At 34.7% G+C, this 18,826-nt stretch overlaps 1 protein-coding gene across 1 annotated transcript in view; it reads left to right on the forward strand.

Annotated features, from left to right (window-relative positions):
• Positions 1–18,826, forward strand: part of SNTG1 (syntrophin gamma 1) — a 384,071-nt gene that overhangs the window by 346,619 nt on the left and 18,626 nt on the right. The window contains exon 16 of the mRNA XM_032296050.1: positions 9,077–9,187. Within this exon, the coding sequence (XP_032151941.1) occupies positions 9,077–9,187 (111 nt within the window). The remainder of the gene's footprint in view (positions 1–9,076; positions 9,188–18,826) is intronic.

An 18,826-nucleotide genomic window follows, 5' to 3' on the forward strand; every position in this document is an offset into this window, starting at 1 on the left:
GACATAGCCGGGCTGATGTAAAATCGCTGAAGTATTAGGAGCGTTCATTGCTTGAGGCCTTTTCTTCAGACTTCTTTGCCCCTCATGTTCTGATATTTTATTACTCCTAGATCCCTGACTGGGTCAAACCTTTCACCCCTGTCCATGAATCACCCATATTCTTATCTCATTCTACTTGTATTTGCAGAAAACTGATACCCAGATGCACTGTCCAGAGTTCTGTCAAGTGGGGAGCATTTTCTCCTCACTGATGTGTTTCAGGAACAGCTAACAGAGGAGCTGTTATGGAGGAAACCTCAATATTTTGTTTGCACCAACATGCTCAGCCTGTCTGTCTGTGAGCAAATCTTAGCCTTCTGTCCTATCTTAGGTCGCCATAGAGATTGTCCTTTAGGTGGCAAATTTGCTAGTGTTGAGTGGTACAGGTCCTAGACTAGCGACGGAGTGGAGACCCGGGCTGTCAGCTTGGGTAGATTGCTGGTGCCCTGTGGCTCGGCTCATCCCTGATTCCAGGTGAATCAATTACATCCTACAACTTTTTACATTGCCCTGTTGTACCTTACAACTTATTGGGCAGACTGTCCAAATATAATATGTAGCCCTGGATACACGTGAGCATCTGTCTCTACAAGGACCTCTGACTGTGAAATGGTGCATAGATTTTCTGGAGATGGAATCACTTTTCTCCAGAGCCCAAAGAGGTCTATACTGTGATTCTCCTACGAGGGCTTCACAGAAATTCCACACAGGTTCTTTCTTCAGAATAGACACTTCTGACATCATAAGAGTTTGGCAGATTATAATGAATACAGATAATCACCAGTCTACCTCCCCTGCCAGTGATGGGGGTCTCTGTTGTCAGCCAGCTAGCAAGCAATCCATGTCCAATATTTCACTTTTGCCTCTGTATTGAGAACTACACCTAGCATGAGCTTTCTTAGATTGAATTTCTTAGAGTTGTACTCATGGCAGAGAAATATGTTTGTGAGATGGTATTCTCAGGACACACCTGTATGTAAAAAGGAAGGCAGGTTAGGGAAGAAGGATAGGCTGACCCACAGGTAATTGTACCTAAGGGCTAGTCATACCTAAGGGGAATTCTGAAACTTAGCTTGCCCCTACAAAATTATCCTAACAGCAACAACAGGGTCAGGCATTTATATTTCTATATCAGCTAGGATTTCAACTCTGGTCAAATAATTTATTATGATGGGTACAAAGGCAAAACAGCTAGCAGCAGGTACCCTCAGCAGCTGGGAGATGGGGGTGCTGGCTCTGACCTGGAGGGAGCACCCCTGTGTTCACTACGCAGCCTGTGATGCTAACAAGTATTTGGATAAAAATTGAGAGTGATAGATAAGAGTTGATAGATCAGTTTCTGAGGAGACTGGAAGGAAAAAACATGCAATCCAGAATATTGTACAAATATACTTTGAAAATAACATTTAATTATTTTTAATGAGAGAAAAGTGATTTGAATGTATGAAGGTAAAACTGTATTTGGAATTACAAAGAGAACAGTGGGACGAAGAGAACAGAAAAGACGTGCTTAGTTTTCTCTGCTGAGTGTGCTTTGTGGAAAGGGCTATGCCACATGCTGAGTGGGCAGAGGGGATGGAGGCATTAATGAATGTGAAAAAGAACGCTGCTATTTAAAAGGCTTTGAAATAATCAAATTAGTGAAAGCACATGTGTCTTCAAAGGGTTTAAACATTCGCAGTAAAAATTATTCCTGCTGTCACTATTTCACACTCCTTTGGCGCGACTCACACCCCACTTGCTCTGACATTAGGGGCATTACATACCAAAAGCTTTATGCATTAAAGAGGATGAAAAAAAGATTATAGGAGCAAATGGAAAAAGAGGATTTGTTTTGCAGACGTGATATAACCTAGAACTAGGAGTCAACACGTATATACCATTGATGGTATTGAAAAATCATTATAGACATTCATAAGGCTATGTTTTCTCCAAATGCTGTATATTTTGTGACATGTTTAAGATGAAATAAAAATAATTTTTAATGACTACAGAAGGATCCAATATTAAAATATGAAGTATATATGTCTTCTCAAAGTTCCCACTTTTCTGCTTCCATATCCTCCCAGAAGCATCGCCATTAGTACTGCGTTCGGGTGATTTCTCGCATTAAAGTTTGCCATCAGCTTACTGATCTATTGGGAAAACGGTACTAAACTAGTTTGAACTAATACAGAAAAAAACTCTTGCAATTTACAAAGTGATTTTATGAGCATTATCATTTCATCCCGTTTTACACTAACCTTTAAAGTAGAATAGTCAGACATTATTACTTCCAATTTACAGTAAAATATGATCAGGCTCTAATAAGAATCTTGCCCAAAATCATGTGGCTTATAAGTAGAATATAAAATTTAGATTACATTTTAGAACTTGTGGCTCTGAGCTCAGTATTCATCTTTATTTCAATACACTACCAACAACAAAATACATGATCTTTCCTGGGATACATGCATTGTAATAGAGGAAAGTATCTTAATTTCCTGGTGATGGAATTCAGGCTAATCCCTGGAGAAGAGGACACAAAAGTACATAAACAGGAGGGAGAGGTTTCTGGTCTTTATAATCCCCTTGATCTCATTTGATGTAGGCAGCTACTGATTACCCTAGTGTGTATGAACTTTATCAGTACGAAAAAAAAAATGGAGAAAAATTGACATATTTTTTCTGGATTTTAGTATTATGTCAACTACTTTTTCCAACAAAATTCTAGCATATTTTATATAGATCTTATTACTGTATCTTGATTTACTTTCCACCTGATTGAAAAGCTTTTGAAGCCAGAAATTCTTACTCCTGCGTTTTTTCGCTAGCACCTTCTTTCCAAGCAAATAAAAGCGAATTAAATAACCTTAAACCATTCCACTATCCATGCAATTCTAACAGCTTACTCAACACTATCCCGTCTGGGTCCACCTCAGAACTGGCTATAAGGAATCTACAATTGCACTCACAATTTACATTACAGAGCAATGTAAATTCCATGCTATAAAAAATGGTGCTGTCTGCTCATCCTTTTCATCATCAATATTCTTAACATAATTGCCACGCGATCAGAATCTTAGGAACAAAATATTGGTAAAAGAAATAAGATTACCAAAGAGTCCTTAAGCCGTTTTTCAGAACTTTATAACTTTCATTGACAGTAATTTTGACTTAGGCGATTCCAAATTGGCCTTAGTAAATTTCTTTGAGTGTTACAAGTTTACACAATTTGCCTAGACTCTTGTCTCTTTTCCTAGTTTACTACATTATCTTGTAGCTGACCAATCCTTCAGCTAAGTATATTCATTAACTTCTTTATATCCATCTTTGAGGTATCCTACTCACAGCCAAGGATTCATGGTTCATATTCAAAAACGTATCAAACCTCTTTCATATGCCTCTAATACATGTTCTTATAGCCAGAGGAACTTTATTTTGCTTTATTTAAAATAATGAGCTTTTAAAATCTGTTCACCCTTAAAAGCTCATCTAGCTGAAATGGCAAATTCCTGTTTAATAGTGCAATTACTATATATAAATTATCATCATTTCAAATTTATATTTATAATTTGGGAATTTCAAAACCTTTCATTTTATAGCTAAGCCAAGCTAAAAATAAAGTATCTTGTCCAAAACTACACAGTAGGTTAATGTCAAGACCATGTTACAAACAGTGAGGTATTTTGGCAGAATTTTTTCTCTGTTTTTTCCAGCTATCTTTATTTTAATTTAAAATAAATTTTTGTCCTTATGTTCCCCGTGAACACTATATTGCTTGCATTTTTCCATATATTTAAATAATACTCATGAGCATTATTTTAATGAAAATATTTAGAATTTTTTGATATTAATAATAAGTTTTTTAACATATTCCTTTAATTTTTACATATTATATTTCCTTTCAGTTAATTTTTATAAATGGAATTTCTGGATCAAATGTTGTTAACATTTTAAGGGCTTAAAATATATAAGTAAAATTAGTGACCTAAAATTTCACACTGTCACCAGCATTATGTAAATATTTTTCAACATAACCTTATTAGCTTTAGTTAATATAATTTTCAGTGAGCATTACTAATATAATGATTGAAAAAAACAGCCTCTGTAATATCAATGCAGTCTTCTTGATTTCTAGTGAGGCTAAACAGGTTCTCCTATGGTTGTTAACAAAATAATTGCTTTTCCTCTTTAAAAAATTACATCTCTCTGCAATTTTTTTTGTACTTTGTGCATGGGTTTTTATTTTTTTAACTTTTATTTTCGATACAGGAGATAAATGTGCAGGTTGTTATGTGGGAATTTTGCGTGATGCTGAGGCTCAGGGTACGGACCCTTGTCACTCAGGCTGTGAGCAAAGTACCTGATAGTTTTTCAACCCACAACACCCTCCCACCCTTGTAGTATTCTTCACTGCTTTTTGTTCCCATATGTATGTCCATTTGTGCTCAATGTTTAGTTCCCCTCATAAATGAGAATATTGGAATTTGTTTTTCTGTTTTGCATTGAATTTGCTTAGATTATGGCCTTCATCTCCATCCATGCTGCTGCAAAGAGCAAGATTTTATTATCTTTTATGACCATGTAGTATTCCATAGTGTATAGGCACCACATTTTCTTTGTCCAATATACCATTGATAGGCACTTGGGGATTCCATGTCTTTGCAATTGTGAATAGTGCTGCAATGATCACATGAACGCGTGTATATTTTTGACAGAATGATTTATGTTCCTTTAGCTCTATAACCAGTAATGGGATTTTGGGGCTGAATGGCAGCTCTTTTTTAACTTCTTTATTATTATTATTATACTTTAAGTTTTGGGGTACATGTGCAGAACGTGCAGGTTTGTTACATAGGTATATACGTGTCATGGTGGTTTGCTACATCCATCACCCCATCATCTACATTAGATATTTCTCCTAACGCTATCCCTCCCCTAGCACCCCACCCCTGACAGGCCCCAGTGTGTGATGTTTCCCTCCCTGTGTCCTATGTGTTTTCATTGTTCAACTCCCACTTATGAGTAAGAATGTGTGGTGTTTGGTTCTCTGTTCTTGTGTCAGTTTGCTGAAAATGATGGTTTCCAGCTTTACCCATGCCCCTGCAAAAAACATGAACTCATCCTTTTTGTGACTGCATAGTATTCCATGGTGTATATTTGCCACATTTTCTTTATCCAGTCTATCACTGGCAGGCATTTGGGTCTGGTTTCAAGTCTCTGCTATTGTAAACAGTGCCACAGTAAACATATGTGTGCATGTGTCTTTATAAGAGAATGATTTATAATCCCTTGGGCATATACCCAGTAATGGGATTGTTGAGTCAAATGGTATTTCTATTTCTAGATCTTTGTCTTTGATAAACCATCAGACCGCTTTCCACAGTGGCTGTGTGAATTTACATTCCCACCAACAGACTATGACACTTCCTTTTTTCTTCAGCCTTGCCAGAATCTGCTGTTTTCGTCATTTTGATCATAGCCATTTTGAATTATGTGAAATCTCTCTTTGTGGTTTTGATTTGCATTTCTCTGACAATTAGTGATGCTGAGCATTTTTTCATGTTTGTTGGCTGCCTGTATGACTTCTTTTAAGAAATGCATGTTCATGTCCTGTGTCTATTTTTTAGGGAGTTATTTGTTTTTTCTTTATCAGGTGTTTAGAGTTTTGCTTACACTTTATAATATTTTCTACTATATACCATTATGACTATTATTTTTCTTTTTATATTGGTGAATATGCATTAATTTTACTAAATAAATTTGTAATTTCTTATTACTGTCATGTCTAGGGCTTCGTATATTTCCAGAATTACTAAATATTCACTTGTATAATTCCATGCAATTTTTCAATAATTTAGATTGCTTAAATTACTTTTTAAAATATTAGAGGTTTGCTTTAAAGGAAGTTATGTGATGAACAACTTAATTGTTTTATCTTTTTTTCAAAGGTTTAATTGCCCCAAGTAATTTTATTGTGAAAGGGATATTAAATAAAATATATTTAAAAGAAATATTTAAGATCAATTGAAATGACTGGATATTGCTTTTCAATAATTTGCATAGTTTAATGTAGTAAAAAACAAAGTGTAGACATTTATTTACACAGAGATTGATGTCTTCAGGTTAGTGACAGTATCTTTTTCATTCCAATTATCTAGCAAAATATTCAATATATAACAGTCAGTCACTTCATTAAAGTCTGTTGAATAAATTTTTCAAATGAAATTCTATATTAATTTATTCTGCCTCAATATCATTACATATTACTTGAAAATTCTCCCATGATTATTGATGCATCTATGATTTTTAATGTTTTATTGTATATTGTTTACATATGAAACTTTTAATTAGTATTTGATTTGAATGGATTTGGGAAATATGTTGTTTCCAGAAGCTTTTATTTTAAATAGTGCAACTCTCTATCTTTCTTTCTCTCTCTCTCTCCATATATATACAAATGATCTAACTATATGCTGTACACAAGAGGCTAACATTAGATCTAAAGATATGGATCATTTAAAAGAGAAATGATGAGAAAATATACTCCACGTAATTAGTAGCCAAAAACAACTAAGCGTATAAACTAATATCAGAAAAACATAGACTTCGAGTCATTATTAAAAAAGGAAGAGAGCCGGGCGCGGTGGCTCAAGCCTGTAATCCCAGCACTTTGGGAGGCAGAGGCGGGTGGATCACGAGGTCAAGAGATTGAGACCATCCTGGTCAACATGGTGAAACCTCGCCTCTACTAAAAATACAAAACATTAACTGGGCATGGTGGCGTGTGTCTGTAGTCCCAGCTACTCAGGAGGTTGAGGCAGGAGAATTGCCTGAACCCAGGAGGCGGAGTTTGCGGTGAGCCAAGATCGCGCCATTGCACTCCAGCCTGGGTAACAAGAGCGAAACTCCGTCTCAAAAAAAAAAAAAAAAAAAAAAAAAAAGAAGAGTATTATATGTTGATGAAAGTGTTAATTTGTCAGTCAGATACAACAATAGTAAACATAATATATATTCATCAAACATCAAAGCCTCCAAATAGATAAAGTAAATATTGACAGAGTTGGAGGGAGAAATTGTTACTCTATAATAATAATTGAAAGGTTTTATACATCACATAAAGGATAGAATTCACAACCAGACAGAAGACCAATAAGGAAATAGAGAACTTGAACAATACTATTAATTTCAATCTAATCCCTAGCCAGTTATTTTATGAATACAGAGAAACCGACTCTAAAGTATCTGCAGAGAAAGGAAAAAGTCCAAGAATAATCAACACAATATTGAAGGACAAGAACAAAAATATAAGACTTGCATTACCACACTTCAAGACTTTCTATAAAGGTACAGTAATCAAGACAGTGTGGTTTTGGTGAAAAAATAGACAATACATCAATGTAACAGAAGAGAATGACCAGAAATTTACCCACATAAATATATATTTTTAATTTTTTAATTTTTAACTTTTGTAAGTACATAGTAAGTGTATATATTTATGGGGTACATGAAATGTTATGATGCAAACATAAAATGTGAAATAATCATGTCAGAGAGAATAGTGACTCACATAAATATAATTAAATATCTTGACAAAGAAGCAAGGACAATACAATGAGAAAATAATAGACTTTTCAACAAATGGTGATAAAATAACTGGACATCCACAAGCAGAAAGACAAATAATTTTACAGCCTTGACAACTTTTACAAAAAATAATTCAAAATGGATTAATTCAAAATAGATCAGATCTAAATGTAAATGAGTGAATGAAATGAAAATGAAAAACTATACAACTTCTAGAAGCTAACACAGGAGAAAATCAAGATGACCTTGGATTCGAGGATTTTTTTAGATACAACACCAAAGTCACAATTCACAAAAGAAACCACTGATAAGTTAGACTTAAGTGTCAAGAAGACAAGAAGGCAAACCACAGACCAGAAGAAAATATTTGCAAAAGACATTGAATAAAAGATGATATGAAAATATACAAATAGCTTTTAAAAATTAACAGTATGGTGAAACCCTGTCTCTATTATATATACAAAACATTAGCTGGGCATAGTGGCATGTGCCTGTAGTTCCAACTGTTCAGGAGGCTGAGGCAGGAGAATTGCTTGAACCTGGGAGGCAGAGATTGCAGTAAGCCAATATCACTCCACTAAATTCCAGCTTGGGTGACAGAGAAAGACTCTGTCTGAAAAAAGGAAAAAAAGCCAACTTACACCACACCAAAGAATACATCTGGATAAAGAATAAACATGTGGATACATCTAACTAAGGAGGTCAAAGATGTCTGCAATGAGAATTACAAACCACTGCTCAAGTAAATCAGAGATGACACAAACAAATGAAAAAACATTCCATGCTCATGGATAGGAAGAGTCAATATCAGTATCTTGGCCATACTGCCTTAAGCAATTTATAGATTCAATGCTATTTCTATTAAACTACCATTGAGATGGAACCAAACAAGAACACAAACAGCGAAGAACAATCCAAAGTAAAAAATGAAAGTAAAAAAAAATTTTTAATTAAAAATAAATTTTAAAAAGTGGATTGGTGACTGGCAAGATGGCTGAATAGGTGCAGCTCTGGTCTTATTCTACATCTCATGAAAGCAACACATCAGTTTTATCATAAGTGTTTATTCCAGCTAATATGTCATCTACTAATGTGACAGGCTATTAGTTGGACTCCAAGATAAAACTTCAGCATGATCAATTCAAAATCGCCTTATCACTTCTATTGAAAACAATTCAATAAAACATATAGTTCTTATTGACTGTACACATAAGACAAGATGCTAAAAGCCATTTATTTTATGTATGTTTTAATAATTATTTCATGGATAAAATATTTCTGAAAATTAATTGATAATATTGAATCACAAATATTAACATTTGATAAATATTTTTAATTTATTTTTAAAATATTGGGACATAATACTAACTTTGTATGATTGACTTTACCATTTAAAAAAGAACTATTTCTTGATTTGAACGCAGATATTAATTCCATTGACTTACATTGTTTCTTTTTTTCCCTTTAGGCTGTCCTTTGGAGGTATAAGTTTTCTCAGCTTAAAGGTTCTTCAGATGATGGCAAGAGCAAAATCAAATTTTTGTTTCAGAATCCAGATACTAAACAGATTGAAGCAAAGGTAAACCCAAGAAATTCATCACATAAGACCTGTAACCACATTAATGCCATTAAGGAACAAAGGGGAGAAACTTTCAGGGAATCACAGGAGCAAAAACACACATTCTCTGCTTATCTTGAAATATCCCTCATGGCCAGAAGAATAAATTTACTTTAAGATTTTATTGGCAGATTTTCACTTAAAGGCATCATTTAAAATAAATTACACAAAACGAATTGGATTTCTTAATTTTAATTCCTTATAAACTGCATCTGGGTCACACTAAAATAACATCCTGGGAACTAATGCGGTCCTTTGGTGGTTTTTTCCTAAGTAATAATTAAAAATACTTTGTAAAACTCTGACTTTATATTTACATAAATTTATATAGTTATGTTTTATTTATATATTTTTTCACGTATTCCAAATCTGCATTATTTTTATTACTGTAATATAAAATTGACGATAACAATGTTTGCATTAGAATAAATTATAAATGCATTATCTCAGTATGGAGGAAAGGATAAATAACAAATACAAAGCGAAAAAATTATATCTATGAACACGAAAACTCAATATAATTTTTCAACTATGGATTACATTTACCATATTTCTGTTATACCCCTTTCCTTATTAAATTCAGGGATAAGGAGCCTTAGTCTGACATTTAGAACCTTCCAATGAATGTTCCTGGATGATATTCTAGGCAAAGTCTCCTGTAACACTACTCTATATTCAGATTAGAATTCTCCGTCTTTAACAAGGTGATTCCTTCTAGACTTATATATCTTCTGCTTTTCTCTTAACTTTTTTCCTTAGCTTTTTGTGTGAGTATCTCTGGAGACGTCCCATTCTTGTCTCTTACTTGTCTTTGGATTCATCTTTTCTACTCTTCCTAGCTCACAGGTTGTGTAAGGTGGGAACTGTCATCTTTCCTACAGCAGGCTCCTTGCCTGCAGCATTGATGTTCCCAGGGGCTGGCCTCACATTTGTCTCCCATCAGTTTAGACAAATGCCTTGACAACATCTTCCACTCCCTTTATTCTACCTGCCTCATCAGTTTTTTCAACACGTCCTCTTCCCTAAATATAGACCCATCTCTGCACCTGTCCTTTCTCTACCTCTTGCTACTGTTCCTATTCTCTCTCCCCAGGTACCACTGATCAATCATTTACTTTGTGCCAACCGCTTATTCTAACAATATCGAAGAATGCATTACTCTTTTCAAACATTATTTACCTTTCTTTGGGAGGCAGAGGCTGGTGGATCATGAGGTCAGGAGATCGAGACCATCCTGGCCAACATGGTGAAACCCAGTCTCTTCTAAAAAATACAAAAATTAGCTGGGCCTGGTGGCGCACACCTGTAGTCCCAGCTACTTGGGAGGCTGAAGGCAGGAGAACTGCTTGAACCCGGGAGGCAGAGGTTGCAGTGAGCCGAGATCGCGCCATTGCACTCCAGCCTGGCATCTGGCAACAGAGTGAGACTCTGTCTCAAAAAATATATATATTATTTACCTTTAGCTAGTTCTTAATCTTTAATAGCACAGCACAAATTTTAATACTGGTGAAAGATGCTAATATTGTCAGTTCTGTATTATTCTAGCATTTATTCTGATGTGGAGCCTCAACCACCAGTTGCTGACAGCAGTATAGTATTCAGCTAGTTACTTCAACACTTTTTAATGAGGTAACAAACCCTTCACACAGGAATAAGAGTGATAAATGCAATCTGATGGCTACTGACTGTAGTATTTAGATGTTAATTTAGTGTAGCATGTATTGTGCATGCAATTAATTATACTGGCAACTATACTAGACATTACCTGTCAGCTACTAAATATTACTCATTCTTGTAATTTTTGTGTTTTAAAGCTTTATCTCATAATGTAATTCATTAAGAGCTAACCTAAGAAAAGATACTTGGTTGAGTGCAATTCTCAAATTTATAGGAAGTAATTATGTAGTAATGAAAAAAGTAGTCTGAAAAATAATGAGACTATGACACTTGGTGAGTTGTTGAAATTCTTTAACGTCAGGATTTTTCTTTATAAAATGAAAGAAAATAATATCTCTGTGGGTAATACTGAAAATACCCAATAAAATATGAAGACTATTTAAGCTACAAATAATGCTAGTCAATCAGAATCGTGGCCAGTCCTACAGAATTGCTTAGTCATACTTGTATCACCTGAACATTACCTCTGCTGACATAAAAACTGTATAAGATCTGAAAGCAGCAATCTACTGACTATGGTGTAACCTCTATAACTACGATTTGTGAGCAGTAAGCTAACATCACAGGAGCAAAGCGATAGTACTGTGGATGTCCTTGTGTGGCCATAAGTTTTCATTTCTCAGGGATAAATGCCTGAGAAAGCAGATTGCACAGTAGAAAATGTTTCTTTAATTTTGAATAAGATGCCAAATTATATTCTATATTGGCTATAGAAATAGGTAACATTTTACATCCTACCACTAATGTGTAAGAGATCCAGTTTCTCTACATCCCTACCAGTTTGGTGTATTGTCACTTAAAGTTTTGGTTCTGTTTATCATAGTCTTAATGTACATTTCCCTCAAGTCTGGTAATGATAAAGAACATTTTACATGCCTATTATCTAGCCATGTATGTTATATCCTCTTGGGTGAGGAGATTTCTCTTCCCATTTCTTGCCCAAGTTCTGATAATATTGTTAGATTATTATTCTGTTGGTGCCTTCTCTCTGTTTTGCTGTTAACTATGCTAGAGCCATTCAAAGAACCACATTAATTTCTATATTGGGCTCTGTAATCCTTTCAAAGAATCTGCTCTTTTAATATTTGCCCATTTTTTAGTAGCTTTGGCTTTTATATTGCTCTCATTTTTAACTTTTTTTGAGATAATATTTTAGAATTGTAATTTGAAATATCCTTTCTAGTATAGGATTTAGTTTTATAATTTCCCTTTTATCACTGCATTTGCTGTATCCCCAAAATTCTGACATCTTGTGTTTCTATTTTCGTCAGTTCAATATGTTTTTATTTCCCTTATGTCTTTCTCTTTGACAGATGGATATTTTCCTTTCTTTTCTTAAAACAGACTTTAGTTTTTCAGAGCAGTTTTAAGTTCAAAGCAAAGTTGAATGGAAGCGACAAAGATTTCCTGTATATAACCTGTCCCTACTCAAGCACAGCCCCCTCTGTAGTCAACATCCTCCACCAGGGTGGCACATTAGTTATAGCTGATGAACTAACAGTGACACATCATGATCACCCCGAGTCCAGTTTCCATTAGGGTTCACTTTGATGTTGCACATGCTATGGGTTTTGATATGCATAGGGACAGGTATTCGCCATCACAGGATCATAGTCATTTCACTACCCTAGACATCTTTTCTGCTCTTTCTATTCACCTCTATTCTCCCCACCCCAAGAAACGACTCATTTTTAAAACTTGCCTCCCTAGTATTGCCGTTTTCAAAATGTCATATACTTGGATCATACAGTAGTTAACCTTTTCATATTGGCTTATTTTACTTAGTGATATGACTTTAAGTTGCCTCCATGTCTTTTCATGACTTAATAACTCAGTTCTTTTCAGTACTAAATGATATTCAATTTTCTGAATGTACAAAATTTATCGATCCATTCATCTACAGACAGGCCTCATGGTTGCTTCCATGTTTTAGAAGTTATAAACAAAACTGTTCTAAACATCCATATACAGAATTCTGAGTAGACATAAGTTTTCAACTTTTTTGGATAATACCATGTGTGTGATTGCTAGTTCATATCGTAAAACTATGTTTAGATTTTACAAACTGCCAAACTATCTTCCAAAGCAATTGTGGAACTTTGATTTTAATCACCAATGAATGAAAGTTGCTTTTGCTCCACGATGTCACCAGTATCTATTGTTGTCCACGTTCTTGATTTGGACCACTCTAATAGATGTATAGTAGTATCTCATTGTTGTTTGTATTTACCTGATGATATACAATGTGGGGCATATTTTCATATGCTTATTTTCATCTGTATATATTCTTTGGTAGGGTGTCTGTTAAGGTGTCTGGCTCATTTTTAATTGGAATTTTTGTTTTGATATCATTGAGTTTTAACAGTTCTTTACATATTTTGATTAGCATCTTTTATCTGATACGCTGTCTGCAAATATTTGTGTCCAGTTTTTGGTTTGTCTTTTCACGCTTTTGAGAATGTCTTTCATAGAGCAGAAAATTTTAATTTAATAAAGTCCAGTTTATCAATTGTTTCTTTCATGGATCATGCGTTTGCCATAGAATCTAAGAAGTCATTGCCAAAGCAAAGGTCATCTAGGCCTTGTACTATGTTATCATCTAGGAGTTCTTATATTATCGTGTTTTACAATTGGGGCTGTGTTCCACTTTGAATTATTTTTTTGCAAAGGGTCTAAGATTTCTGTCTCACTTCTTTCTGTTTTTTGTTTCGCATGTGGATGTCCAGTTTTCCCAGTATCATTTGTTGAAAAGACCATATTTACTCCATTGTATTTTTTTGCTCCTTGATCAAAGATTAGCCGACTATTTTTGTGGGCCTACTTCTAGGCCTTCTCTTCTGTTCCATTGATCTATTTGTCTTTTTTTTTCCCCAACATCGCACTGTCTTAATGACTAGCTTTAGAGTATATGCCTTGAAATTTGGTAGTGTCAATCCTTCAACGTTGATCTTGATTTTCAATATTACATTGGCTATTCTGGATCTTTTGCCACTCTCTGTATATTCTAGAATCAATTTGTCAATATCTAAAGTAGCTTGCTGGAATTTTGATTGGAATTTTATGAGATCTGTATTTCACGTCTGGAAGAGCTGACATCCAGACAATATTGAATCTTCCTGTCCATGAACATGAAATATATTCCATTTATTTAGTTCTTCTTAGATTTATCAAAGTCTGATAGTTTCCCTCATATAGATTTTTTTTTGTATATTTAGTTAGTTTTATATTGACTTACCTAATATGTGTCTGAGATTGTCTTAGGCTTTTTTATGATCTTAGTAGAAAGTCCTTGGATTTCCCACAATTAAGAATGATATGAGCTATTGGTTTGGTAGGTAATATTTATCAAGTTGAGGATGTCCCTGATCTACTCCTAGTTTACTGAGAGTTTTTATCATGTATGAGTGTCAGATGAATTTTCCACATCTATTGATATGGTCATGCGATTTTTCTTCTTTGGCCTGTTGATTTGATGTAATACATTAGTTGAATTTCAAGTTTTGAAGAAGGCTTTCATATCAACTATAACAGTGGATTCTTCTGTTTCTCCTTGTAGTACTATCAGTTTTGCCTCACATATGTTTATGCTCTTTTATCAGGTGTACACATGCAAAGGATTGTTATGTTTTTTGGAATAATTTATTTACCATTGTGTAATGTCCCTTTCTTTCCCTGAAAACTTTCCTTGGTGAAGTCTGCTCTGTCTGGAATCAGTAAAATTACTAGTGCTTTCTTTAGATTAGGGTTAGCATAACACATTGTTCTCCATGCATTCACTTTTAATCTATTTGTGTTTATAACATTGAAAGTGGATTTCTTTCAGATAACAGAGGCTTTGGTCTTATTTCTTTATCCATTTTGACAATCTTTATCTTTTAATATGCATATTTAAGACCACTGATGTTCAAAATAGCTTTTGAAACAGATGGATGAATATCTACAATATTTTTTATTCTTTTGAATTTATTGCCCTTGTTCTTTATTCTTATTTTAGTTTTCCATGTTTACAGCTTTTGTAATTTTAATTTAACACAATATAATTCCATTCTCTCTCCTTATTAACACAACAGTTATATATTGTTTTATTTTTATTAGTGGTAGCTCTAGACCTTGTAAAATATATTTACAGCTAAACCAAGTTCACTTCAAATAACACTACACTGCTTCGTATGGTGTATATCTTATAATAACAAAGTCCTCCTTATTCCTGCCTCTCATTCCTTGTATTATTGCTGTCACTCATTTTGCTTATACAGAAGCATACACAATCTAATACATTGTTATTATTTTGAATAAACTGTTACCTGTTAGATAAATAACATTTCATTTGTTTCTTTTTTGTTAGAATTTCCATTTTCTGTGTACATTGCCTATTTGTTCTTTCATGTAGTCTACTTTATTTATTAAAGCTTGTGACATATTAATCATAGTTGCTTCAAATGCCTGTTCTAATAAATCCAATGCCCCTCCCATATCTGCGCCTTGTTGTGATGTTTGCCCTATCTCTGTAAACTCTGGTGTCTTTTTTCCTTGTATTATGAACTGCAATGCTTTCTTAATCGTCAGGCATGAGGTACTGAGTAAAAGGAGTTGTTTATAAGCATGCCTTCAGTAATGTTGTGTTAAGGTAGGGGAGCGGAGTGTTCTACAGTTTTTGAGTAGGTCTCAGTCTTTTAGCAAGCCTGTGCCTCTGAACTGTGACTTCACATGTGCTGCTCAGTCACCCCCACTTAAGTGGTACAGGATGGATGGCAGGAGAATGTTGGAATGGGGTATTTCCCTTTTCCAAGGTGACTTAGGCTCTGATGAAACACCAGCAGGTTAGGCTCGGTTTACCTAGTTTCTCCTGAGGGCAGGCCTTTCTAAGAAGAACATAGTGCCTAAGCTATTTTTAAATGTTTCCCCTCGCCCGACCAGCAGCATACGGAATTTTTCTCCAAAATCCACTATGAGAATCTGGTCAAGTTCTTGGAGGTAAAAATTACAAAAGTGTGGAGACACCGATGACTGTATTCCCCTAGAGTTCTTATTTCTCAGCCTTGTCCGCACGGAGCCTCCAGCAAGTGATAACTCAGGTTTCCCCAACTCAGCATGGGTTTTTGCAGAGTTTTTTACTCAGTGATTTCTGTTGCAACAAACCGCGATTCTGGGAATATGACTATCTGTTCCTCCAATTTGGGGAGCAGCGGTTTTCCCCAATGGAGATGAGGAGAGTTGTTGATTTTTCAGTTTGTTTGGCTTTTTCCTTGTTGCTAGGATGGGGTAGCAACTTCTAGGTTCTTACACGTTGAACTGGAAACTGAAGCCCCTGACACTGGGAGTTTTAGAAAGGTGGTGCTTAGTTTCTAAGTATTCGGGGATTTATCTTTCTAGGGTTGATTTTTAGTCTAATTACAGAGAACATAATCTATATGATTTCATTTTTTCATACTCTATATCATAAGTAATATAAATTTTGATAAGAAAATTGAGGAAGACACAATATATGGAAAGAACCCAGAATTGTATAGATTCTGTTCTGGCCTCTCCATTGTTTTATTGGTTGATGTGTCTATTTTAATTAGTATTATACTGTTTTAATTCCTAGCTTTGAAATACAGTTTGAAGTCAGTTAGTGTGTGTCTCCAGCTTTGCTCCTCTGGCTCAAGACTGCTTTTATTATTATGTGTGTGTGTGTGTGTGTGTGTGTGTGTGTGTGTGTGTATGTGTGTGTGTGTGTGTGTGTGTGTGTGGTTTTAAGTAAAAGTTATAAAAGATAATTCTGTGTTCATGTATTGGAAGAATTAATGTTGCTAAAATATCTATATTAATCCCAAAACATTAATAGATTCATTAAAGTTTTTATTAAAATTTCAATTTTACCTTTTTAGAGATAAGCTAAAATTGATATAGAAACACACACACACACAAACACATACGCACAAATAACCAAGGCAATCTTAAGCCAAAAGAATAAAACTGGAGATAACACATAACCTGACTTCAAACTGTGTTACAAAGGTATAGAAGTTAAAACAGCAGAATACTGATAAAAAATAAAAAATAGACCCAGTGACCAACGAAACAAAATAGAGAGGCTGGAAAAGAACCTGTGCAATTATGATCAACTGATTTTGACAAAGGCGCCAAGAATACAAATTGGGAGAAGGACAGTTTTTCCATTAACACGGTGACAAGAAAAAGGAATTTTCATGTTCAGAACAATGAAACTGGGACCTTATCTAACACCATATACAAAAACAACTCAAAATAGATCATATGACTTTTGTCTGGGCAATGATTTTTTGGATTTGCCTCCAAAAGCCCAGGCAACAACAACAACTACTACTACAAAAAAAGACAGACAGGATTACATCAAAGTCTAAAGCGTCCACACAGCAAAGGAAACGAACAGGGTGAAGAGGCAACCGATATCAGGGGAGAAATATTTGTAAGCCGTACATGTGATAAGGGGTTAGTCATCAAAATATATGAGGAATTAAAACCACTTCATAATACAAAACAAATAACCCATTAAAAATGGGCAAAGATCCATTTTAAGACATTTTTCAAAAGAAGATATAATAATGGTCAACATGTGTGAACATGTGAACCTGTGAAGCAATGCTTAACATCGCTTATCAGTAGGAAAATTAGAAGCTCAATCTCACCTCATCTCTATCAAATGGCTATTATCAAAATGGTGACAGATAAGTGTTGACAAAAATGTTAAAAAAAAGGGGAACCCCTGCATACTGTCGGTGGCAATGTAAATTTATATAAGCCATGTTGTAAACTGTAAAGATCTTTCTCTAAAAACTGAAAATAGAACCACCACTGTACATAGAGCCAGCTATCCCATTTCTGCGTATATACACAAATGATTTGAAGTAAGTGTATTGAAGAGATATCTGCAATTCCATATTTATTGCTGCTCTACTCACAATAGCCAACAAATGGAATCCACCTAAATGTTCATCAACTGATAAAGAAAGAAAGTATGGTATATTTATATACAATGAAATAATATTCTGCCTTAAAAAAGAAAGACATTATTTTATAGAAGAATCTAGAGGTCATTATGCTAAGTAAACTCAGCCAGACACAGAAAGACAAAGGCTGCATGTTCCCAGTTATATGTAGAATCTAATGCCATGGAAACTTCAGAAGGGAAATAGTATTTACAGAGACTGAAGGATAGGGTGAATGGAGAGATTTTGGTCAAAAGGTACCTAGAGTAAGAGATGATAAGTATCTGAGGGGAATAAATGCCCAAGCTTATTACTAGGCCTTTGCTGTCATGAGTGGGTATGGGACCACTGTTTTACTGTCGCATTTGGCTAAAGAATATCAATTATTGTATAACAGTTTCTGTCTTGCTAGACTGCCCCTCTCAGGGCATGTGGCTAGGAGGAATAGGCATCTCTTGGGGTTACTGGTCTGCATTCATTGATTTTTCTGGGTTCCCAGCCTCTTCACTATCTTGTTTGGGGAATATGACACAGAGAGGCAAACCCAGAGAGCTCATCATCATGTGTTGCGAGGGTTCTAGGTTCTCTAGATTCTTAGCCTGTCTGCCTCTTCTCTCTCTTTCAGGGTGTCCTTACATTTATTTTATGTATGTTGTCCAGGGTTTGTGATGATACTTAGGAAATGGAATAGGGAAAAGTACAACTATTCGATTAACTTCAATGTAGTAATATGTTTATTTTTAAACAATTAATGCCGTTTTTAAAAGAAAAGTTATTTGACTTATTTGGACTACTCTGATTGTTAGTTTCTCATCCTTGAAAACCCCAATGAATAGTGAAAAAAATCTTTTAAAAGCTGACAGTGGAAGTTTAATTATGATGTGGCTTTTGTTGTAACTGCTGAGTAATCTGGAGGGAGAATTCTTAACATGTAGAGACATCGTTATGTAGGCTTATTTTGTAAAATAATGTT

Source organism: Sapajus apella, unplaced genomic scaffold (assembly GCF_009761245.1).
Source record: "Sapajus apella isolate SASKATOON/1434 unplaced genomic scaffold, GSC_monkey_1.0 scaffold35, whole genome shotgun sequence".
Taxonomy (NCBI): Eukaryota; Metazoa; Chordata; class Mammalia; order Primates; family Cebidae; genus Sapajus; species Sapajus apella.